Source organism: Miniopterus schreibersii (assembly GCF_964146895.1).
Source record: "Miniopterus schreibersii genome assembly, chromosome: 3".
NCBI classification, from domain to species: Eukaryota; Metazoa; Chordata; class Mammalia; order Chiroptera; family Miniopteridae; genus Miniopterus; species Miniopterus schreibersii.
In genome coordinates, this window is record NC_138103.1 from 70,905,841 (window position 1) to 70,930,462 (window position 24,622).

At 42.1% G+C, this 24,622-nt stretch overlaps 1 protein-coding gene across 3 annotated transcripts in view; it reads right to left on the reverse strand.

The window, feature by feature from the left end:
- Window positions 1-15,895: 15,895 nt before the first annotated feature.
- The window catches only part of PIK3R1 (phosphoinositide-3-kinase regulatory subunit 1), a 79,141-nt gene continuing 70,414 nt past the window's right edge, over window positions 15,896-24,622 (reverse strand). For 2 of the 3 annotated variants that reach the window (XM_081133683.1, XM_081133685.1), the window contains 9 exons: window positions 21,559-21,661; window positions 20,713-20,811; window positions 20,429-20,609; window positions 20,057-20,182; window positions 19,175-19,317; window positions 18,768-18,944; window positions 18,612-18,680; window positions 17,815-17,985; window positions 15,896-16,998 (listed from right to left, as the gene is read on the reverse strand). In XM_081133683.1, coding sequence (XP_080989809.1) covers window positions 16,809-16,998; window positions 17,815-17,985; window positions 18,612-18,680; window positions 18,768-18,944; window positions 19,175-19,317; window positions 20,057-20,182; window positions 20,429-20,609; window positions 20,713-20,811; window positions 21,559-21,661 — 1,259 coding nt within the window. In that variant the 3' untranslated portion in view covers window positions 15,896-16,808. Of the gene's footprint in view, window positions 16,999-17,814; window positions 17,986-18,611; window positions 18,681-18,767; window positions 18,945-19,174; window positions 19,318-20,056; window positions 20,183-20,428; window positions 20,610-20,712; window positions 20,812-21,558; window positions 21,662-23,076; window positions 23,640-24,622 lie in introns of those variants that run through there. The other variant, XM_081133684.1, reaches the window with a different exon arrangement.

Below are 24,622 nucleotides of genomic sequence, written 5' to 3' on the forward strand. Positions count from 1 at the left end.
CTGACAACGGAATTTATTCAGCAATAAAAGGAAATGTGCTATCAAGCCCTGAAAAGACATGGAGGAACCTTAAATGTCTATTACTTAGCACAAGAAGCCAACAGGAAAAGGCTTTTCCTACAGTATGATTCTGGAAAAGGCAGAACTATGGAGATGGTGGTGGCCAGGGGTTAGCAGGGAGGGAGTAGTAAACAGGTGGAGCACAGAACAGTTACAGGTATTTACTCAATAGATTGGTCATTTAGATTAATTCCAGCATTTATCATTCAAAGGAAGGTATCAATATGAATCCTTGCTCACACACAGACACCCCCCCACACACACACACACACACACGTCCAATGGTCCATTATCTCCCCAACCCTCAGGATGATTGGAGCAACTTGGCCTTCAGATCCATACTGTCCGTTTCTGCTCAGTTTGTCTCACATTCCACGCCTCCTGCCTCAGCACCTCCTTCGCCCTTTTCGCGTGCATGTTACCAACGGCTGGAACAGCAACCATTTACTGCTGTCGCTGTTCTCTGCTATTCTTAATAGGACAGTTTTTCCATAGTTGTGTGCTTTCTCTTGGTTTGCTTTTCGTTTGGCTGGAGGGTTTTTTGAGTAATTTTTTCAGAACAGGTTTGTAGTAGACACTCTTAGACATTACGTGTCCTGAATTTCTCTCGCCTTGGAGCATGAACAACTGCCTGGTGGTCATACAGCTGTTTTGTCACAATCCTGTTTCCTTAAATGCTCTAGATGTTCTCCCACTGTCTTCTTCCAGCAAGTGGTATGAAGGAAAGTCATTATCAACTTTATTTTCAAAAATATTTTATTACTAGCATGTTGTTTTTGTTTGGCTATTAGTAAAAACAAATTTTTTTCCCCTCACATCCTAAGACGACTTACCAGCAATTGGAGGCTCTTAGTTATTATTTCATGTGCTCAGTGTGTCCTTTATATATGTGGGCTCATTGCTTATTCAACTCAAGGGAATTGTTTCTATCAGTTCTTTCCTTGGTATTTTCTGCCTGCTCTGCTCTCCTGGAATCCCTAGTACATGTGTATTAGATCTCCCCCACCTGCTGGCTAGGCCCTCTCTCTTTTCATGTATTAGGTCTTCTCTTTTCTATGTATTCTGGGAGGATACCCTGAATGGTTCTGCTAATCCTCTGGTCTAAGTTTCTGTAGCATCTGATGTGTTTTTTTTTTCACTGACAAAATTCCATTTTACACTTGGCTAATAGTGTTTTTCACCTGATAGCAATTAGGCCCGAACTCAGATTGTTTCCTTTTCATTATAATGCAAGGTTCTCTCAAATTTCATTGAGAAAATTGATTTTTTTTTCCTGTTTCCTGGAGTCTATTGTTTTCACACAGGAGACATTTTCTTTAACCTTCCAGACGTGTCCCCTTTTGTATAATTACTAAAGCTTTCCACACACCCAGTGATTGGCTGTGAAATTTCTGCAGCACAAGGGCTATGTGGCTTAGCTCTGAGAGCACACAGGGGTTCTGCCTGAAATCGTCAGAGGGGAGGGGAAGTTAAGTAAATATTTTTGATAATTTAAAGTTTTAATTAAAAAAATAATTATTAACATTGTAATCTAAAAAGTTACATTTTTCTAGACTAAGGGATCATTCATTGTTCTGTAACAAAATAAGGCAGAACTGTTGAATAAAAACAGTTATTGCTCCAAGTGGCTTTCCATGTTATTGTGATAGCCCCAAATTAGGCAAGAAACAGTCAGCTTTTTCTAACTGATGTTGTTAGGAAGCTGGTATAGGGCTCCTTCTCTTTTTCTTAGCAATCATCCTTCCACACAGAAGTTGGACATAAGGTTCACAGCAAATGGGGATATGTCAAGACCTATCCATCTCCCAAAGTCCTTAAATTTAAGATTCAGCCCTTTTTGACTTAAGAATCAGTTTGCTAAATTTTCGTTATTTTTGTGAGATGGTTGTTATACACAGATATTCTTAAAAATTAAATGATACAAACTTAAATAAATTCTCATAGGTCTCATTAAGAATTAAATCATATACACTTACAATCAAATACATTTCCAAACTCATCACTTCCTAATCTGTTATTATATGTGCTCTTGAAGGTATTTTTCATCTATTTTATCTGTATCAGTGGCATGTGGGAGAGCTGGTGGTTGGACATTTTCCAGCACACCCTGCTGGCCTATCCTTAACCCCAGTCTCAATTTCTCTAAACGGGGGGAGGAGAGGGTTAATGCTGTGTGAGTTCTGCTGAGGAGTTATAGCCACTTACTTGCCAGAGACACCTTCCCTTCTAGTGCCTTTAATCCTAGACTGGTCAGAACCTCTTCCATCCTATCCTATACTCACAAATTTTTGCAGAAATTCCTATAAAGTTTTATGTCTCGATGACAACTCTCCCCTCAGAAAAGCACCAGAAAACTTGTACTTCCAAAGATTCATGGATGTTATTTAGTTAAAATGTATCTTTGATCACTGAAGTTAAAAAAAAAAAAAAAGCGACCAGTAAAAATAAACTGGAACTAGCATGTCCTGTGAAAGAGTGAGGAACAGAATGCAGTGTCCCCTGAAGGTGGGCTCCAGGCCAGACCAAGCTGATGTCTGGGCGAGAGAGCGCAGGTCCAGTTCACCATAGCTTGAGACTTGGCACTGCCAGAGAAGTCACAAGGACTTCTTGAAAAGTTGCATTAACTTATATCTTGCATTAACTTTTATTATCCACACACCAAAACTAACATTAAGTGGCAAGAGAGAGTCACCACTGAGCTCCTGGCCTGGAGCTGCCTAGCGTGTGAACCGTGGTCTGCGACTGTCCTTCTGAAGAGCTTGCAGATCGGCTTTCTTGGGCATGTTGAGGTGCGGCCCAAAGAAAGAGCGCTGGGAAGTGGACAAGTTGCACCAGGAGGGTTTTAGAGCCAAGCCAGAGAATCTCCTAGAACAATATGCAGCTTCTGACACAGGCTGAATAAGAAAGCACAATGTGGGGAATATTTTTAAAACAATTTTTCAAAATCAAGAACATTGTGGGAGAGGCACTATTGTTTACAAGACCCCTCTGACAGACTCCTCTCAAGCACGAGGTGAGGGGAGCGGTTATCTCACAATGAACTAGCAAGTTCCTCCTGTTGGAGCTTTCGGGCTATGAAGCCATTGTGGGGTCCTTGTTTTGCCTGGCTGGTAGGAAGCTCTGTTTTCCTTCAATTATTGGAACTTTCCTTAGACATGATTTTATTTTCAATAACTTCTCCCTTCCCCTCCTCCACTACTTGTTTTGCATTTAGTTGATCTTTTTTTTTTTAAAAAAAAAATATCTTGTCATACTTGTGTTTAACAAAATGTTATACTATATATATTTTTTAGATTAACTACATCAATAGAACAGCCAAACATCCAGGATTCAGTGATTTTGGTGTGTTGGATTATGAGTAATCCAATGTTGTGTACCTAAATTCCAATAAAAGTAAAATAATAAAATATTTTCTAGATATTGGTAAAGGTATAAATAAATATTTTAAAAGTAGATACGTTTTGAGTGGGTCTACCATATGTCCAGCCCATTCTAATAATTACAATAAATAAAAGGTTGTAGTTTCTTGAGAAGCTATCTTATTGGATAGGAAAGTCTTACCGTGAGTCATTCATTACTTGCCAGCCGTGTTCCAGGGCCACTGTACACATGATCTTATTTAATTCTCACTCCCAAGACTCCAATTCGATAGGTCAGGTTTGCTATTAAATTGCTACCTGGGTGATCCTAATGTACAGCCAGGGTTGAGAATTTCTAACCCAGTTAGTATAATGTACAATGTTATGGCTACAGTTAACACTGTATAGTATATTCCAAAGTTAAGAGAGTAAATCCTAAGAGTCCTCATCACAAGGCCAAAATCTTTTTTCTTCTTGTATCTCTATGAGATAATGAATGTTAATTAAATTTATCATAATCATTTCACAATATATGTAAGTCAAATCACTATGCAGTACATCTTAAACTTGTACAGTGCTTCATGGTGATTATAACTCAGTACAACTTAAAAAAAAAAAAATCCTGTAGTGATATCTTGTGTAAATAGATAAAATGATTGTTCACTATACAAACTTCAGATAATATTTTCAAAAGATAGCACTTGGTTATCTCCACTCGGTATTGATGTCATAAATCAGCTCAACAGAAAACTGTTGAGATGCTTTTGGAAAAAAAAAAAAAAGAAAGATAGATGAGTAACCACCAACATGCTTATCTGGGTTTGCTTTCTAGAAGGAAATTTAGAAATTCCCCACTCTCTGTAGCACTCAATCACAACTGTCTGAAGCGTGACCTCAGGCTTAACTTGTTGTTAAATAACAAATCCTAATGCTATACCTCTCTTCACACATGTAAAGTTTTGGCCTATAATACAAGAACAGGACAGTCAACTTCCAGCTATCACCACTCATCACATTAACAGCCAGGTTCTGGGGCAGTGCCATTCATCACCAGGACTGCTCATTAGAATTATGGTTTTGACTGGAAAGTATGCCACACACTCTATGCCTAACCTACTGGAACCAATTTATTTATGGAGCGCTCGTTTCAGAGCTCAATGATTTATAGTCCAAGCCTTCACAAACCAAAAAATATGGATAACTTCATCACAATGGAGAACAGGGGCTGGTCACTCGATTTCATATTTATTGTCATCTTAAGAGAGACCTTGTGCTGTATGGCCCAACAATGAAGAAGACAGGGGGCTGCCTTCGAAGATCTCAGCCTGCTGGTGAAGGCAAGCTCTTAACCGCCATCCATCAAAAGAGATCCAGCAGAGAGGAATGAACAGGAAGCCTGGAAAGGCCACAGGGAGGAGCTAAGCCAAGCTTCGGGAAGGAGCGATCTTAAAACGTTACTTAGTGAAGAAAAACCGCCCGCGCCTGGCTGCTCCTCCCCAGGCAGCTCCAGCTGCCATGGCAAAATCTCATAGACCCGATAGCTCATGAACAGCAGAAAAACAGAAACATTCTGGAGGCGGGTTGTCCAAGATCACTGCTGGCAAGGCAGGTTTCTTCCAGAGGCTTCTTCTCTGGGCGTGTAGGCGGGACTTTCTGCTGTGCGCTCCGTGACCGCTTCTGCGTGCCTGGAGGGGACAGCACTCAGGTGTCTCTTCTTGTAAGGCCACTAATCCCATCAAGACTCCCACCCTTGTCACTTTGTCTAACCCGAATTGCCTCCCAAAGGCTCCTTCGCCAAATGCCATCACTTTGCGGGGGGTAGGGCTTCAGCTTATGAACTGGCGTGTGGGGAAGAGGGGGACAACCATTTAGCCCATAACACTCCTCCCGTTTCTGGTAACCACAAATCCCATATCTTTTTCTATGAGCTTTGGATTTTTTTATTTTGTGGTGTGTTTTTTAGATTCCTCATATGAGATCATACAAGATTTGTCTTTCTCTATCTGGTTTATTTCATTTAGCGTAACACCCTCAAGTTCCATTCATGTTGTTGCAAATTGCAGGACTTCCTTCTTTTTATGGCTGAGTAGTATTCCATTGTGGTGGTGGTCTTTTGGTGTCACATCCAAAAAATAATTGTGAAGACACCCATGTCAAAGGGGTTTTTCCTCATGTTTTCTTCTACAAGTTTCTTCTATGAGTTTCAGGTCTTATATTTACATCTTAAATCCATTTCTAGTTAATTTTTATGAGTGGTATAACATAGGGGTGCAGCATCATACTTTTACAGGTGAATATCCAATTTTCCCAGCACCATTTAGTGAAAAGGCTGGGGGTTTTGTGTGTGTGTGTGTGTGTGTGTGTGTTTTTACAAATACCAAAAGATTTCACTTATATGTGGAATGTAAAGAGCAAACCAGACAATATAAAAACAGACTTATAGATACACAGAATAGACTGATTGCTGCCAATGGAGAGAGGATTTGGAGGGCTGAGTGAAAAAGGTGAAGAGATTAAAAACTACAAATTGGTAGTCACAAAATAGTCCTGGGGATGTAAATTACAGCATAGGGAATATAGTCAATAATATTGTAATAACTACGTATGGTGCTGAGTGGGCACTTGAAATATTGGGGGACCACTTTGTAAAGCATGATTGTCTAACCACTATGCTGTGTACCTGAGACTAATATAAGATAATATTAAATGTAAACTGTAATTGGAGAATAAAATTAAAAACCCACCATTTTTGCTCCATTGAGTATTCATGGCTCTCTTGTCAAATATTGATTGACTGTATATACTTGGGTTTATTTCTGAACGGTCAATTCTGAATTGCTGGTCTACTTGTCTGTTTCTCTGCCAGTATGTTCCTGTTTTGGTTATATAGTTTATAGTATAGCCTGAAATCAGGAAGTGTGATGCCTCCTACTTTGTTCTTTCTCAGGATTGGTTTAGCTATTTGGGGTCTGTTGTGGTTTCATGTAAATTTTAGGATTGGTTTTTTCTGCTCCTATAAAAAAAATGCCATTGGAACCTTGATAGGAATTTCACTTAATATATAAAGGGCTTTTGGTAATATTCTTCCAATCCATAAATATGGGATACCTTTCCATTTATCTGTGACTTCTTCTATTTCTTTCAACAATGTCTTATAGTTTTCAGAGTAGAGATCTTTCACCTCCTTGGTTTATTCCTAAGTATTGTTTTATATGTATACTAAACTGTAGTGTTTACTTTATTCCTTTTTCAGGTAATTTGTTTTTAGTGTATAGAAAAACTCATTTTTGTATGTTAAGTTCGTATCCTTTAACTTTACTGAATTTGTTGATTAGATCTAACAGTTTTTTAGTGGAGTCTTTAGTATTTTCTATCTATCCATGTTGTTGCAGATTGCAAGATTTCATTCTTTTTTTTATGACTGAATAATATTAGTATTTCATTGCATATGCATACCATAATTTCATTATCCATTCATCCATCAGTGGACACTTACTTAGGTTGTTTCCATATCCTTTTTTAAAATTTATATTTATTATTGAAAGTATTACAGATATCCCTTCCCGCCCCCCCTGGATCCCGCCCTGCCCCAGGCCTTTATCACCCTATTGTCTGTGTCCATGGGTTATGCATATATGCATATAAGTTCTTTGATTAATCTCTTCCTGCTCCCCTCCCCGCTTCCCTATGAGATTTGTCAGTGTTCCATGCTTCCATGTCTCTGGATCTATTTTGTTTGTCAGTTCTTTTGTTCATTAGAGTCCACATATAAGTGAGATCATGTGATATTTGTCTTTCTTTGACTGGGTTATTTTGCTTAACATAATACTCTCCAGGCCCCTCCATGTTGTCTCAAAGAATAAGAGGTCCTTCTTTTTCACAACTGCATAGTATTCCATTATATATATGTACCACAGCTTTTTTATCCACTCATCTACTGATGGGAACCTGGGCTATTTCTAGATCTTAGCTACTGTTAATAATGATACTATGAATATAAAGGTGCATGTTTTCTTTCTGAATGGTGTTTCAGGCTTCTTAGGATAAGTGTTGGTGGGGATATGGAGAAAAAGAACCCTAATACACTGCTGGTAGGAATGCAGACTGGTACAACCACTATCGAAAATAGTGTGGGGTTTCCTCAAAAAAAATTGAAAAAATGGAACAGCCATTTGACTCAGTCATCCCACTTCTAGGAATATATCAATACTCTTATATTTATTAAGAGTTTTTTGTGGCTTAACATAATCTATCTTGGAAAATGTCCCATGAGCACTTGGGAAGAATGTATATTCTGTTGCTATTTGGTGGAATGTTCTGTAAATACCTTAAGTTTATCTGGTATAACTGATGTTCCTTTATTCATTTTTCTTTCTGGATGATCTATCTATTGATGTATGTGGAATATTAAAGTTTCCTACTATTATTGTTGTATTGCTGTCTATTTCTTCCTTTAGGTCTGTTAATATTGCTTCATATATTTATGAGCTTCTATGTTGGGTGCACACTTACAAATGTTATTTCTTCTTCTTGGATTGATTCCTTTATCATTATGTAATGCCCTTCTTTGTCTCTTATTACAGTCTTTGTTTTAAAGTCTATTTTATTTTATGTAAGTATAGCTACTCAAGCTTTCTTTTGGTTTCCATTTGTAAGGACTATCTTTTTCCATCCTTTTGCTTTCAGTCTCTGTGTGTCCTTATATCTAGTTTTATTAACCAATGTCACCTCAATAAATTCAATAAAAAAATTAAAGTGAATCTCCTGTAGGCAACATATAGATGTATCTTTTTAAAAAAATCCATTCAGCCACTGTTTTCTTTGATTGAAATTTTTATAGTCTATTCAAAGTAATTATTGATATATGATTGTTGCCACTTTGTTAATTGCTTTCTGGCTTTTTATTTTTTGATTTTTTAGAAGATTAAGGTAAAGGAGACTTTTATTAGCTTTTCATTGTTTTCTGGCTGTTTTTATACTTCCTTTGTCCTTGCTCTTTCTTTGTGGCTTGATGACTTTCTTTAGTTGTATGCTTATATTTCTTTCTCTTCTCTTTTGTGTATTTACTATAGGTTTTTGCTTTGTGGTTGCCATGAGGCTTACATATAACAACTTATATCTATAGCAGTCTATTTTACATTGATAACAATTTAAGTTCCCTCTTTTCTCTTGCTGCTTTTAAAATTCTTTCTTTCTCTATAGTTTAATAGTTAATAGTTTAATTATAATGTGTCCTGGTGTCATCCTATTTGGGTTCAACATATTTGGTGCTCTTTGGGCTTTTGGATCTGGATGTCTACTTCTCTCCCCAGGTTTATTGCTTTAAATATATTGTAGGTTCCTTTCCCTCTTCTCCTTCTGGAGTTACCATAATACAAATGCTGTTTCTTTTCATTGTGTCCCCTAAATCCCGCAGGCTTTCTTCACTCTCTTTCATTCTCTTGGTTCTCTGATGGGTCATTTTCAAATGTCTCATCTACCAGGCAGCTTATTTTCCTTCTGCATGGCTGAGTCTGCTTTTGAAGCTGTCTATTGACTTCTCCATTTCAGTTATTATAGTTTTCAGCTCTAGGTTTTCTGGGTTTTTTTATAATTTCTATTTCTTTTCTGAGCTTCTCATTTTGTTCATGCATTGTTTTCCTAATTTAATTTAGTCATTTGTGTGTTTTTGTAGTTCACTAAATTTCTTTGAGAATTATTCTGAATTCTTTGTCTAACAGTTTTTACCTCTCCATTTCTTTAGGGTCAGTTATTAAAGCTTTATTAGTTTCCTATGGTGGTGTATAGTTACCTGACTTTTCATGATCCTTGATTCTATGTTGATATCTGTGTATTGAGTAAGTGGTGTCCTCTTCCAGACTTTGCAGGTTCACCTTGGCAGAGATAGTTTTTCACCATTTAGCTTAGTGATGTCTTGGGTGGGTGGGACCTGCTATTGGGGCCTGTATTAGGTGAGGCAACTGTTTGAGTTCTGAGGTTGGAGATGGTGGGGAGAGGTGTTCCACTGCCTGAGAACAGCTTGATGGGACTGCTGGCTTGGTTCCCTGACCAAGTGAGGCTGTAGAGGGGCTTTGCAGTTACCTGGGTTCTCTTGTCAGGCTTACTAGAAGGACTGGTTGCTATACTCAGCAGTAGGTGGGGCTATGAATTAGCTTCCCTGCCCTGGCTGGGCAGCAGGATGGAATCCAGGGACTGCATGGCTCATTGTTTGGGGGCCTGAATCAGTCAAGAGTATGTACTGAATATCCTGGTCAGGTGAGGCCACCAGTTTTGCTTTGAAGACAGGAAAAGCCATGGTCTGTGCTCTCTGTTCAAGTTCCCCTGTAAGCAGGGTTGTTTGATGAACAACACAGCTTGCATGTGCTCTGGTAGGTTCCCTGGTCAGGCGGGCTGAAGGCTGTCAGCCATAAGGGCTATGAGTTAGTTTCTCTGCCAGGGCTCAGTGGCAGAAGCGGCCCCAAGGCCGCTCAGGCTCTCTGTTTGCAGCCTTCACTCGAGCTGACCTGTGGCCCACATTCCCTGGCTGTGCTGAGAGCAGTCGGCTCTGCCCGCCGCCTCTTGGCTCAGCGCGGCTTGGTTGCAAAGCTTCCAGGTGTTCTTGCCAGCCCTTCCTGCCAGTTGGGGCTGGGGGCCGCGCTCCACAGTGAGCGGAGCTGTGACTCAGCTCTTCTGCCTGGGTGTGGCAGACCTAGCTCTAGGGCCAGCAAAACTCCCCATTTGAAGACTCGAATCAGGCACACCCGCACCCCGCCAAGTGCCCTTTTCAGAATGCACCACTGACTTAGTTTTGCAGCTGAGCAAAGCTGCTGTTCAGGCTCTGCAGGTAAGAGCTTAGTTTGCCAAGATCCAAGTGCGGGTTGTCGGAAGGCCCTCCCCTCTTCTCTGTCACAATCAGATCCCTAGTAGTTGGGGCCTGCAGATTCCCCTGTGGGGCAAGACCAGAGTAGGGGCTCCCAAGAAGTGATCTGCAATGCTGGGGGTGGGCTAGATGTCACCTCTGCGCTCTCTTTTCCCACTGGAGGAGCCGTAGGCTCAGGGAAGACTGTTTGGCATGGTGCTGTGCAGGCCTGAGGAAGGGGCAATGCTGTCAGCCTGTAGCTGTCCCTCTTTCCCTTGTCAGCAGTCTCTCTGGGTCTGTGTGGTGCAGGGGATGCTTCAGTCTCACTCCCTAGCTCTAGGATCCTCTCGGTGGCATCTTGTCCATGATATTTGTTAGTTGTTCCTCTTGTAAGGGAGAGCAAAGTCAGTAATGACCTGCGTCACCATCTTGGTGACATCTCTTGCCAATGACAGCCATTCTAGCAGGTGTAGTATCTCATTGTGGTTTTGATTTGCATTTCCCTGATGATTAGTGACGTTGAGCACCTTTTTATGTACCTGTTGGCCATTCGTATATCTTCTTTGGAAAAATGTCTTTTTAAGTCCTTTGCCCATTTTAAAATTGCATTATTTGTTTTTTTTGTTTGTTTGTTTTTGCTATTAGTTGTATGAGTTCTTTATATTTTTTGGATATGAATTCCTTATCAGATATATGGTTTGCAAATATCTTTTCCTATTCCCTAGATTGCCTTTTCATTCTGCTGATTCTTTCTCTTGCTGTGCAGTTTTTAGTTTGATATAGCTCCACACATTTATTATTTATTTTGTGATTTAGGTGTCATATCTAAAAAAAGCCATTTTGATGATATATATCATATAGCTTTTTCCCTATATTTTCTTCTAGGAGTTTCATGTCTGTATAGAGCCTACACTATGCGCATAAATGATATGAAGTATATTTTATCATTCATTAATGTCCTTAAGCAGTTAGTCAGTCTCCAACTGTAGTATGCATTAAAACCACCTGGAGAGCTTGTTGAAACAGATTTGCTGGGTCCTGATTTGAGAGTTAGTAGGCCAGGGGTGGGGTCCTGGAATTTGCACTTCGAACTGGTTTCCAAGCGGTGATGACGCTAATACTGTCAGTCAGGGGACCACACACAGGAACCACTGGTGTAAAGCAGACCCCTGTCCTTTCCTGACATTTATCGTTGGCCACTTGTGCACTGTCTACCAATCAGAGCCACATGGTTAGATCCCAGCAGGAGGAGTGACCGGTGAACTTCTCCTTGAACTTCCTAGTGCATTTCCCACTGAGAGGCTGTCACAGCACAGGTGTGACTGCGCTGGCCTGAGTCAGACCGCCGAGGGGCTCTGCTCTGCTCTTATTGCTGTCTGATCTTGTCATTTAACATCTAAGTTTCAGTTTTCTCATCTGTAGAATGTGGGGATATTATCTTCTAACTCAATTGTGGAGGGATTAAATCAGATAACGCACATGAAGTGTTGAAGGGATAAAAATCACTTGGTATATCAGAGACCAGTCGGGAGAAAAGAAATGACTAGCTCTTATAGAGAGTGTTGAATAAAGAGAAATATTGCTCAGATACCAAACAGGGTAATGAGAAAAACAAGAGGGTCACCAACAGTGGAAAGCAGCACCTACCTACCAACCTTTAGGCTAGAGTGAAAATGGGAGAAGGCAATGTTGCCAGAGCTCAGAAACCAGAGCTTCTACTGAGAGAGAGTGAGGCTGCTGGGACCCCAGAGAGAGGGTCTGTGTGAGGAGCTGGAGCCACGTGGGAGACTCACTCCCTAGAAACCAGAGGGCAAAGGTCCCTGGGAATGCAGCTCTCTGGGGTAAGAACAGAGCGGGAGAAAAGCAGGGAATGAATCAGTTACTGTCATGCGCAGAGATTATCGGTCGCTGTTTGCCATGACTATTTATGTGCCCCTCTCATCTCCACTGCCAGACCACGTCTTCCTGTCCAGGACTCTCACTGTGCCCACAGGTAAAGGGAGCACATACACCTGCAAAGCGGCATTGCCGTAAACTCACTCCGCAAAGAAAATGAAATGGGAGTCATTTCAGATTCAGAATAGTTTGTGTCTATATTGAGTAGATGCTACAGTGTGAAACCTGGAATCTGGAGCTTGCTTCGCTGTCTGCAGCCTCACATCACTCTCCATGCTGCACAGGGCCTCATGCTGTCCCTGCACTGAGTGCTCCAAACATGTGGACTGTAGGGGACACCAATTCCTTATAGGCCGTGGTTTGTAGAGAGCAATTCTGCCGGTTTGGAGATGGACGGTGGAGGGACAGTGCGCATTCTTAAGTTTTCTTAGAGCAAGAACACGCCTAGAAATGACATCACCTAGAGGTATTTCATCATTAAGGATATAGTGTAATTATGTAAACAACACTGAACGATCATTCATGTGACCGCTCTTAATGGCCTTCTCATTTTACAAAAGTGAGACAACAGAGTGAAGGGGGGGGGACTATAGAGGCAGCAACTTTCATTAACCAAAAGAGCAAGAGAGTGGTTTCAGAAATATGTCTTAGGCGATAATTGAAATTTCAAACCATCACTTAAGTTTCAAAACAACCTTTATTCTGTTTGAAGACCTAATACAATGCATTAAAGCAACTTAAAACAACAAGACATAGCTCCATTAAGTCTATAGCTTGAACCAAGTGTCAAGGAGGCACACTCCCCGCCCCACCCGCCGCCGTGTCGAGGCAGAACGACAGCAGCCCGTCACATCCTCCCTCTCGTCAAAAGACCAACTGTATTCTACCAAGGTCATATAAACAGACTTGTAAAAACATTGAGCAGATTGTAGCTTTAAAAAATACACACATACAAATGAATTTTTCAGGGTTTGTTTTTTTTTTTTTTTTAATAGCAGCATCCTGGGTAGCTAATGCTATCTCATGGCGACAAGTTTAATGTTAGGTTGGATAGTGTTTCCAATGAACCCAATTCTGTTCCCTCCCTATGCATACTAGTATTTTATATAACTAGATGTTTAAAAAATAAGAATTTGGCATTTTGGAACTTTGTCCCATGTGAGGCGTTGTGCTTTAAACTGCCACTTTCTCAAGTGACCCTGAGCTCAGGTATCAGGGCCTGCTTCCCGCTGATTGGGTACCAGGCATAGCAAAAGCACAGCTGTTAGAGCCAGCAGAACTCTCCTCCCAATAAGGAGCAGCAGTAGGACTTCCCAACACGTCACCAGTTCACAACCAGCTACATGACAAAGCCACTGGTTCCCTAGTCACAGTTCACACAAACACATTTTGACTTGACACATTGAAAACAAGGATTTCCAAGTTAAGCGAGTCAGCCAGACCAGCTTCCCAAAAGGAGTAACTTTTAAAAACAGAAAAAAAGCCGAAGAATTATGAACTTCTCACTTCACTTGCAAACAATTTTCACCTTTATAAGACAAAACAAAGCAAATTCACAGAAGAAAACAACCCACACACATATACAAGAACTGCACTAGACACTTGCTTGTTACGCACTTGAACTCGACGACTGTGGATCTGTTTTGGCCAAAAGGTGTCCTGGAAACACAGTCCATGCACATATACATATATACAGCTATCAAGGGCCGGGAAGTTGTCAGATGTCACAAACACATGCTTTTTGCCTTTTTGCGCGGTTAAATGATTTTCCTCGTGTCTAATATCAGGTCCCAGTGCTCCCATCTTTATGGCCCTGTCATGGCCCTGCCTCTCTGCGGCTTAGCTTCTGGCCTTTATTTTTAGGATGCTGTCTTGGGCGGGGAAAATCAATGCATGGGTAAGAGGTGTCTCAGAGTGCCTCTGCTGGATCCGTTCACACTCGGAGCCACTGAGACGATGTTGTTAGACGACTGTCAGAAGGAACCCAGAGAGCCCTGCTGGTCAGACATCTGAAGGACACAGGTGGTGGGCATGCTACACACAATCAAGAAGGCACCTGGCAGAGGTGTGACATCACAGGTGTGGCGGAACTCACTGTGCTGTGGAGCGAGGAATCCTGCCTTTGCAGTTCAAAAAGCCGACTGTTGGGGCTTGCGAGATACAAAAATAAGGCAGATGCCTAATATGTCATCTTGCGAAGTGTTGAAGCAAAAACACTAACAAAACTCTTTATGAAATGTAGCTGTTAATGAAACATTCCATTTCAGATCTTATATTTTAGAAATTAAATGAAAATTATTTATATTTAATAGCATACATAGATGTGCTACCAAAAAAAAAAAAAAAAAAAAAAGAACCACCTTCGTTTATAAACTATTAACTAATTGCTAGACTTCTGTGTGATGTGGAGGGATAGCTTTAAACCAGAAACTCATAGTCAAACCAGGAAAATCACCAATTGTCTGGAGATGAGAGGGAGATGGTCAGATCGGTACAGTCAAGTCTGAGGTCCGACAGTCTGGCTGTAGGACTGACTATTGCTCTCGATATGAGTAGCTTCATGAAAAAAGGGGGAAAAATACATTCTACAGTTGATTAAGTCAGCTGCTAGACAAATTCTTTGACAAGAATTTTAAAAGGAGCAACATTAAAACAACAAAACCCCTTCAACCTCAATATTTGAAGGAAGGAGAAGTAAAGATGTGGGTGAATCTAATATTAAGAAAGAAAAACTGAAACTAAGATTCCACCCTAGTCTCCCAGCCTGGTGACCATGGTTGTGACACCCCTTTCTCCCTCCCATTCCATGCACATTTCCACTGAACAGAAGGCTTTTGTGCATGTGAGTCAGGGAGACGCTCACTCGTGCCCCGAAGCAAAGGTGATGCTGAGAACCCCTTCCTGCCCCCCACAGCGAAGTCTAGCACATGCGGCTGCTGGGCTGGCGGAGGCTGTTGTGATTCCTGAAATGGCCGTGACTCCAACGAGCTCCGCACAGCCCGGAGCGCTAACAGCTCCGACCATGCCTATCTGCTTTATGATCTACCGCGAGTGGGGAGCTAGGAAAATAATGAACAGCGGCATAAAAATCTCTCAGAAAAATCTTTTCTCAGATCATGCGTTTTCTGAAACGAGTGTTTGTGGCTGTGATGGCAGTCTAATGTTGAAGGGACATCTTCTAAGTGTAGCGATTATACCTTGAAGTCGGTGTTCCGAGCGGGTCCTTCCTAAGACCTGAAACACCCGACCAGCTGCGCTGTGTTAGTCCCGGCGGGTTTGAAATCGCCATAATTGATAACAACTAGCAGATCAGAGAGCGAAAGACTGAAGTGTAGGCAACTCCGCTCTGCAGTTGCCCACTTTTTCTCTAATCATGAGAACAAAGTGCATTCCACCCCCCACCTGTACATCCCTTTGCTACCCCCCCCCTTCAAGAAGTTCACAATTCTTTACGGAACAAACATTGCCAGGTACCGTATTTTAAGAGTCTTGAAACAACATTGTCGAACTCAGCGATACTTTGTCATAATCATATATCTTTCTCTTTTTTTATTGAATAAAGCAGCTTTGAAGCTTATCAGGCACTGCCCAACGAAACATTTAGTCCAAAAAATCTGTTATGAACTTTTTAACCTTGGGCTAATAGCCAAGTATTCTGTACAAGACTGTAAAATATTTCATAGTTTTAATTCTGAAGCCTTTTTTTTTTTTAAAACCGGCATCCTGTACATTTCTTCTTTAAAAAAAAAAGTAAAAGAATAACAAAATGAGTATTAACACAAAAATCAAGACAACAGTATTTCAAGCAACAAAAATTGGGGTAGGGGGAGCTTATTCTGAAGGTACATTTAAAACCGAGATAACAACTTAATGAAAATTAGGAGTTGCATAGCGCTGTGAATTTAGCCTTCAGCAAAACAAAACAAAACAAGCTATTTGGTATTGATACAAATCCATCTATTTGATAGTTAGTCATCCAATATTATGTACATATTTTATATACTGAGTGTCCTGTCTTCTAAGTTCCATTTTTCCGTTGGTGGGTTTTGTTTTTGTTGAAAAGTTTAAACAAAACGCTTTCTGGCACTTTGCTGCAACAGTGTTTCCTCCGAACGTCGAGAGCCGAGGTTCTCCCCTGTCCCCTGTGAGCGGAAGCGGCTCTGCGACATGTCCACCTGCTAGAACGTGAAGCAATCCCAGTGCAAGAGTCTGGGCCCACCGTGCACAGCAACACCAGGCTAAACCAGGCTGGACCGAGCGCGCCGGCCCAGGGCTCTACAGCCTGTCCACCCTCTGGTCTGCAAGGTCCCAACTTTGAGCTGGTAAAGCTTCGGAAACATTGGCGAGCACCATGGTTGAAGGCCTCTTTGTCCCTGCACGCAGAGATTTTTGCATGTATTTTTCTCTTTGTGTTGTGGTGGCTTTAAATTAAACCAAGAAACAAAGGAAGGAAGGAAGGAGCAGCACTCCAGATTAGCAACGTCTGGTCATCGCGGCGCTGGGCTGCGTGTCTTCCCCGCTGCTTTGTGTCGAAAGCTCGAGTCCCATCTGAAGACCTGGTTTCCGCAGCTCAATTCACAGGCAGGCTGGAGGAGCCCGTGCGTTCCAGAGGCCCCGGGTGGCCGAACTTCAGGAGGACCGGGGGGCCCCTCGCTTCATCGCCTCTGCTGTGCGTACACCGGGTAGGCCAGCGTGACGTTGAGGGAGTCGTTGTGCTGCACGAGGGAGGTGTGTTGGTAATGTAGCACCAGCTCCTTCAGGGAGCTGTACAGGTTGTAGGGCTCGGCAAAGCCGTAGCCGGTCGCCGTCTTGTTGATGACACAGTGCTTCACCTCGCCATCCACCCTAGAGAGGAGAGAGGACACGTCGTGACGCTGCAAAATCATCACCGTCACAAAGCACACTCGGCACGGGCCAGTCTCCGCCTGGGGAGCAGTCCTGGTTAGCCGACAGGCACACGGCTGCCACTTACAGGTGACGCCGGTACGTAACCCTGCTTTGCTGGGCTGCCGTTGTCACCTTTAAAATGGTCTAAGGGGAACATGATAGGAATGTGTATGTCACGGGGCGGCTCTGAGAAATGAGGGAGCGTGCCCGACCGAATGCCTAGAGTGCAGTAAGCACGGGACCGCGGGCGCCCCTGCAGGCCCCCCTGTGAACGGAGCTTGCTCGCAGATGACAATGTGCTCTGAAATGACGTCAGTGACCCAAAACTCACTGTTCACTCAAAGTGCCCCCCAGGCTATTAAGAAATGAACAAAAATGTCTTCTCCTGGGTGTAATTACCTCGAGGACAATGACCAGGGTTCTCTGCTCTTGTTGTTTGGACCTAACCCTGACGGGGACTTTCTACCTGCGGGGGGAGCTCTGTGAGGTACCTCCTGCTGACTACTCTGGCCTCGGAGCAGGGCCATCTCCACTCCAGAGATGAGAAAAATGACTGAAAGTAGGTGCTGAACTGGGACCGAAGCCCCAATCTCCGACTACAAGGCAGGTTTCTTCCCTGCACTCTATTAACAGGCTTTACAGTGTTACGCCTGTTTACTTTCCCCTCTAGGTGGTTGTGCCACAGGGTTCTCCCAGGGCAGAGCCTTCTGAGCCCCCGCCCCACGGCCAGCTGATGGGACCCCTTCAGGAGACATGACCGCTGGAGACACGTACACGACAGAGCAGGCGTAGCAGCCGGGCTTACTGCTCTCCCGGACCAGGAAAGTGCCGTCCCGCTTCCCGCGCAGCAGGTTCTCAGCCTTGCTCCGGTTGCTGCTCCCCACGTTCCAGGTCTTCTCGTCGTGGTGGGGCAGGTCCTCGTCGTCCTCCACCAGCGAGTATTGGCTGAGGAGGCGGCAGAGAGCGTTTCAGGGATGTGCACGGGGGCCTCCAGCCCGCCCGTGTCCCTCCCGCAGCAAGTCTGACCAGCGGTCACCACTGACTCAGCGCCAGCCTCTCCGGCCAAGTGTCCCTCCCACCCAGTGGGGCCCCATGTAACCTCCCGGGACAGAGTCGGCGGGTAAGTTACACGCTTTCTATTCTCCAGTCAGCACCTAAGCTCAGGTGCCTGGGCAGGGAGGAAGGTATTAAACAATCCTGTTTGTCCAGTTTAGATCAGGAAACTGATGGACTAGGAGGACTGCCAGTGTTCAGATAATTCAAACAAAACATATGCTTAAGCTTCAAAAATATACGAAGCCTAATTGTGCCCTTTCTCCTAAGGGTTCCAAAAATATGTTGGGATTTTTTTCAAACATTCAGGGACATCATTATGGGGAAAAAATAAATCTGTATCTTCCCTCCCTAAACCTTCCCTTTAAAAAACTTCTGGATAATGAGGCTGAGTTTATACATTTTCTACAAGATGTTCCACATTCAGTAAAATTCCTCGCTTGCTCTCTAAATAAAGCAAGTCCCGCGTTTCCCTAAGAAAAGCATCGCTTGCTGCCCCCATGGGCGGTGGCACTTACTCCTCGGTGTTCTCATTGCCCAGCCACTCGTTCAGCTTCTTCTGCCGCACACCTTTCTGAGTCAACCACCTGAGAAGGCATCGGAAAGAGAACGCATTCAGAGCTCATCCCGAAGGCCCGCTCGCCAATCCCCCGGGCGCCGCTCCCACCACTCACATCAGGTACTGGTCCCTCGTCTTCCTCAGCTGGATGAGGTCGGGCTTGATGCTGTTCATGCGCTTGTCGATCTCCCGGTACTCGGCCGCCTGCCGCTTCAAGTCCTCCTCCAGCCGCCGTCTGCTGTCCACGATTTCACTGATTCGAGACTTTAACTTTTCATAATTATGCATAATCCTGCGGGCAAGAGGCACGCATCTGTGATTACCCGAGGTCATCAGGAAGGTTCCCCCAGTTTACGGAGAGGTTCGCTGTGGAGCCCCGGCCGTTTTCCCCAGGGAAGGGATGCTTTCTCTTCCTGCCGTTTTAATTATGCAAAGCAGACAGCGAGATGATACTTAAGCGGTTTTAGGAGATTCTGGTTATCTCTGGCACAAGGACAAAGGAAACAGGCGTGGGTGACCAACCTTTGGATTTCTTTCTCATTGCCTTCACGTTTAAACTTTTCTATGTATTCTTTGCTGTAGCGCTCCTGGGTTTGGCACTGTTCTTCAAATATCTTTATGGTTTCGTTAAATGCTTCAATAGCTGTTCTTTTCATTTGGATTTCCTGCAACACAGTATTAGCAAGACCACGTCACACCTTTCTGTAGGACAGGTCATTTCTTACTGTGAGACAAGCCCAGCATGATTATCTAGAAGGTAAGTACTTTGTTAGCAAGGGGGGACTGTAAGTCATAAAACCCACTAAAATACTGTCACGAAAACACGCACTTCCTTTGGGAATTGATCCAGTCTATGGAAGGTGACTGCTTGACAGTTGCCTAAGTTTTCGTCCTAGTTAAAGCCATCCCACGCTCTCAGCAGTTTACGACGTCCAGGGTGCCCTCTCCTCCCCCTGCCGGTCCCAGATGCAGGATGGCCTAGAGAAGATTCCGGCTCTGGGAACATTACAGAAGGTTGCCTCTGTTCTTCCCGGCAGAGTATACACTGGTTAAATCTCTGTTTCCGAGATTAGCCATGTCTGTGGAGCTTCCAATTATTATTAGCTTCCACTCTAAAGAGAATTCTTCAATCAAGAATTATGTCAAATCAACTTAAAACTCATAGCAATCTCTTCACTTATCTTGCGATACTTACAGGCTTTCTTTACAAGGTTTAGAGGCACAGTGAATAAACTACCAGAATAATCAGCAGGGATTCACAAACACACGGTCTCTCAACCCCACTCTACTGCAAGAACTCAACCTTTTCTTACTCTTTTTTTTGAAGCTTAACACTATAATACGTGGTAGGTTTTAATAACTAAGACTTCTAAAGTTATAATCTGATTTTCACAGAAAACTCACCTGGGAGGTGCGGGTATAATCCTCGTATAATCTATCATATTCCCGACTTTTTTCTTGAAATTGAGTGTTATATTCATGTAATTTTTTTCCTACAGCTTCAATATTATCTTCTTTGACAACCTGATCCTAGAAGGATTAGAGAGGAGAAGAAAAAGGAATTCAGTTGGTAAGGTATTTAGTCAATTAAGAACTGTTTAACCAAACATCTGACATGGAAAAACCCTCAGAGTACTGTATTCAGCTATTCTAAACTGCAATTCTGTGACTATGCGTACAAAGCTTTTCAAATTTCATTACATGCAATTCAACTGCTTCAAAATGTTTCTAAGCATTGAAAGTATCTTAAATAAGGTAACATGAGCACTTGCTTACCTGTTGGTATTTGGACACTGGATAAAGCAGCTTCACATCCAGCTTGGGATTGTACTGAGCTAGAGACTCATTCCGGTAGTGGTTTATCAATTCAACCACAGAGTTGAAGGTTAATGGGTCCGAGAAGCCGTATTTCCCATCTCGGTGAAATATTTTGATTAATTTGTTATTTCCTCCTTTCCTGGAAATACAATATAAATATAATGGCATTGCAATTTTCTTTAAATAAATGTGTTTTAATATCCACTCAAACCACCCCAATTTGACTCCATCCTTTGACTCACCTTAGTGTGAGAGTATAATCACCATGCATTTTAGTAGATGCGTCTCGTACCAAAAAGGTCCCGTCAGCTGTATCTCGAAGTTTTTCATTCACTTCTTCCCTGAAGTAAAAAGAACATAAGACAGTGCTCACTTCAAGGACTTAGTGACTCTAGGTACATTTTTTAAAACAGACTTAATTTTTAGAGCAATTTTAGGTTCACAGCAAAATTGAGCAGAAAGTTCAGAGACAGCCTCTATACTCCCTGCCCCTATAGATTTACATTTATTAATTACATTCTCAGAGCTTAACAACCTCTTTGTTTATATAAAAATGTTACAAACTCCATCTCATTATAAACAGGTGCATGGGAGTTAAAAAACAAACAAAGCTACTTTCACCATTCTATAACTGTGGTACAATGTTTTAATTTATTTTTTAACCAAACATGCTAATAAGCAAAGCAAGTCATGATATCAAAAAGGTTACCCCCAACTCCTCAACCCCCTTAAAAAAAGCTAAGAATAAAAATGCCACTTTCTTGTACTGTGTGTAAGATAACAGATGAACTTTCAGAGTTCTGTGTGACAGGAGCGGCTGCTCGCTGCCTCAGGCAGTGCCACCCGTCGTGGCCCTGCCCTGACATCTCCCTCAATAACCGGACTCCTCGGGGGTGTAATTTCCTGTGGTGCCCAGCACACAGTTCCCCAGCGGCTCAGGGACGTCCCTGGTCACCTTTGGAAGAGAGCCAACTATGCTTCAGTGCTTATGCTGGGTGGTAGCCTACGAATGGAACTTAGCAAGCTGGTGCTTTTCTTCCCCCAACCTAAGGCTATCTCGGGGAAAGCAAGCGTTGCTGCGGGCTTACCTCGAGATATCTCCCCAGTACCACTCAGCATCTTGCAAGGACATATTGTTATTCATACCGTTGTTGGCCACAGTAGTGGGTTTTGGTGGTTTAGGAGGCAGTGCTGCAGATTAAGGAGAAAGAGAAAGTTGTTTGCAACCCCAACTACAATTAAATATTTTAAATTAGACCTAATTTCTTTAGATAAAAACAGTGTGAAATACAGCAAAAATTCGGCATTCCATGAAAAATGGAAGATCGTTTTCTTAAAAAAAAGGAAAATCAGAAATCTCTCAGAGTATGGCACAACCAGAAAAGACTGAAAAAGAGAACAGCCTAGAGACTAACAAACTGGGCTGGCCATCTGAGTGAATTTCAGAGTAAATCCAGAGTCCTGCCATTTTCTGCTTCTGGGTCCTAGTTATGTTAAAGTTTCCTGCCCAGTCAAACCCAGGAGAAGTCAGAAACCATGCACAGATGAGCAGGAGGAATCACAGGGGTTGGCTTTAATTTCCTCCTCTTATTTAATTATAGGAGACAAATTTGGCTTCTGCCCTCCACAAACGCTGGCGTGGTCAAGAAGCTCATCTACAGCAATAGGTTTCAAGAGGAGAATCAGGTTTTTCTCATCTTAGTATTTCAGGCACTGTTCTGCCAAAAGCCACTTTAAGAAACTCATCTGTGACCTAAATCTCTTTGGTGTCTATGTTAAATATTCTACTGGAAAAATCATGCCCCACATGCCGACTGACTAAAAAAGCCATATTCCTCTTCCTCAATGTCAAATCAGTATTCACATACCAACTGGTGACAAACCAAAGCCTGCAGGGTTTCTGAAATTTCTCAGTTGGGAAGTGGGCTAACACAGGGATTAAAAATTTAGAAAGCAAAATAAATCTAGGATTTTTAGCTAAATTCTAAGTCAGAAGTTTTAAAGCAGTTACTATTTTAATTTCTGTAAAAATTATTTCAGGAGTCTATCAAGAATATTTTATAAAGACTAGGACTAAGGAATGGAGAGCCAACTCCTTTTCTTATTATAGTATTAATATAAGAGAGAGGAGGCAAAGTCTCAGCATTTGATTTAGAATAGTTTCCGGTCACCTAGAACCGAGTTGCAATTATTGCTACATTTTACATGCTTTCTAAAGTACCAAGTGCTAGCCCTGCAAAGTACCACACTGTTTGTCTCCTCTGTCAACAGAGACGAGCAGCACAAAGGAAACATCAATTTAATTAAAGGAACGATATACAACAATATAACCCAAATAGCAAAAGATCTTAACAAAAGACGCGGATGAAACACTGGCATTCCATTCATATCCATTCGAGTCAGAATAAGCATTTACCACACACAACCTGATCTGCTTGCTTCCACAGGCAGTCTGTTTAATTTTCAAGCTATGATCAAACAAATTCTTATTAAATTAGAACAAATTAATAAAAATAGAAATCTAAAGAGGCTCCGGTTACAGGAGTTGTCAGAAAAGTATAATAAAAAAATGCCACAAGCTTTCCACAAGAATACTGCAGTATTACCTGGTGGATCCATTTCTATATAAAACATCAAGTCTGTGCCACAATTTATATCTGTCTTAGCATATTCTAAATCCAGGTCTTCCATATTCCACACAGTGTTGTACATTTGTGCGAGAGTTTCCTTGGCTGAGCTCAGTTATAAGAAAAGAGTCCGGCTTTCTTTGTAATGGTGTCTTGGAATTCATTTTAAAACCTATAAGGGGCTGCACTGTAACCTATTACATCACACACCCCAGCCAATCAAGTCAGAAAAATGTCACCAGACCACTCCTGCTTCATCATTTCTCTTCTATACCAGCCTCAGCACAATCCCAACCTCACCAAGAAGCTACATTTAGTAGAACTGCAACGTGTACATGCTCATCGTTTCAAAAAGGTGTTTAATTTGACCGTCTCCTCAGCAGTGAGTTTTCTAATTCCTTTTTTATTACTCGCGCAGCTTGGTATGCTCCGCTGCTGGCAGGTTGACAAAAGCTGATAGGCTGCAGCACGGAGCTTTCCCCTGGTGCAGCTGGGTTTTTAGATATCCCGATCATTCCTCGGTTTAAAAATCTTACAAATGCACCAAAATGGTATATTGGGGGTATAGTTTTCAGTCCTTCAGTACCTCCCCCATGTATGTTAAAAGCAGAAAGGACTCTGGATATTTCATTTCAGTCCTGTATAATCACTGAAAACTCAGAACTTAAAATATGTCACAAATCTATCACATTAGAAATCACAAGTAAAAGAAACACATAGGCAAAATCTCCTCCTTTACCAAATATTGCAGAGTCAAAGCTAGACTGTATGCACTAACACTGAAAATTCTTAACAGGAATGAAGAGGTCTATTAGCAGAAATAATCAACATAACTGTCAACATTATTAATGAGAATTTTAATGTTACTAACAGGACGGTCAAGGTACACTGTGTCTTCCAAAAAGAAAGAGGCCACATATATATACATATATATACATACAGGATGCAGAGGACGGGAGAGTTATCTTGGCAGAGTATTTCTCACGGTGAACACATCCTCGGATTTACTGTGCTAATACTGCTGGGGTGGTGGTGATGTAATCACGTTTGAGGGGCTTTCATCCCCTCTATCTCAAATGCCTCACACTGGGGAGGGATATTACTATTCCTCCTCAGCAGTATTTAATGTAAAGAAACCAATTCCCCTATAAACCTAATTATTAATCTTTGCTCTTTAAAGCTGTTCTGCATATAATCTTGCCGCTCTTACTGGAGCTAAAGTGCATCCCCCTTGAGAAAGGGTCTCTCTTTACAAAATGGTAAGAGGGGAGGAAGGGGGGGAAAAGCCCCCCACCCCTGTAAATGTGGCTGATTTTAAAAAACTATAATGGGCTTTATGGTCTACATAAGTATTTGTGTGATGATTTAAACAACACAGAAGTCCTAACATTTACTTTTAGATTTTCTATCAAATTTGGAATCATAAAATTTTTGTAAAAGAACAGAGCAAAGGCAGGCCACTCTCTGAGCACTGTTCACCTGAATCCCCTCTCTAGTTTAATTCATCTTCCCATTTACCATGAAG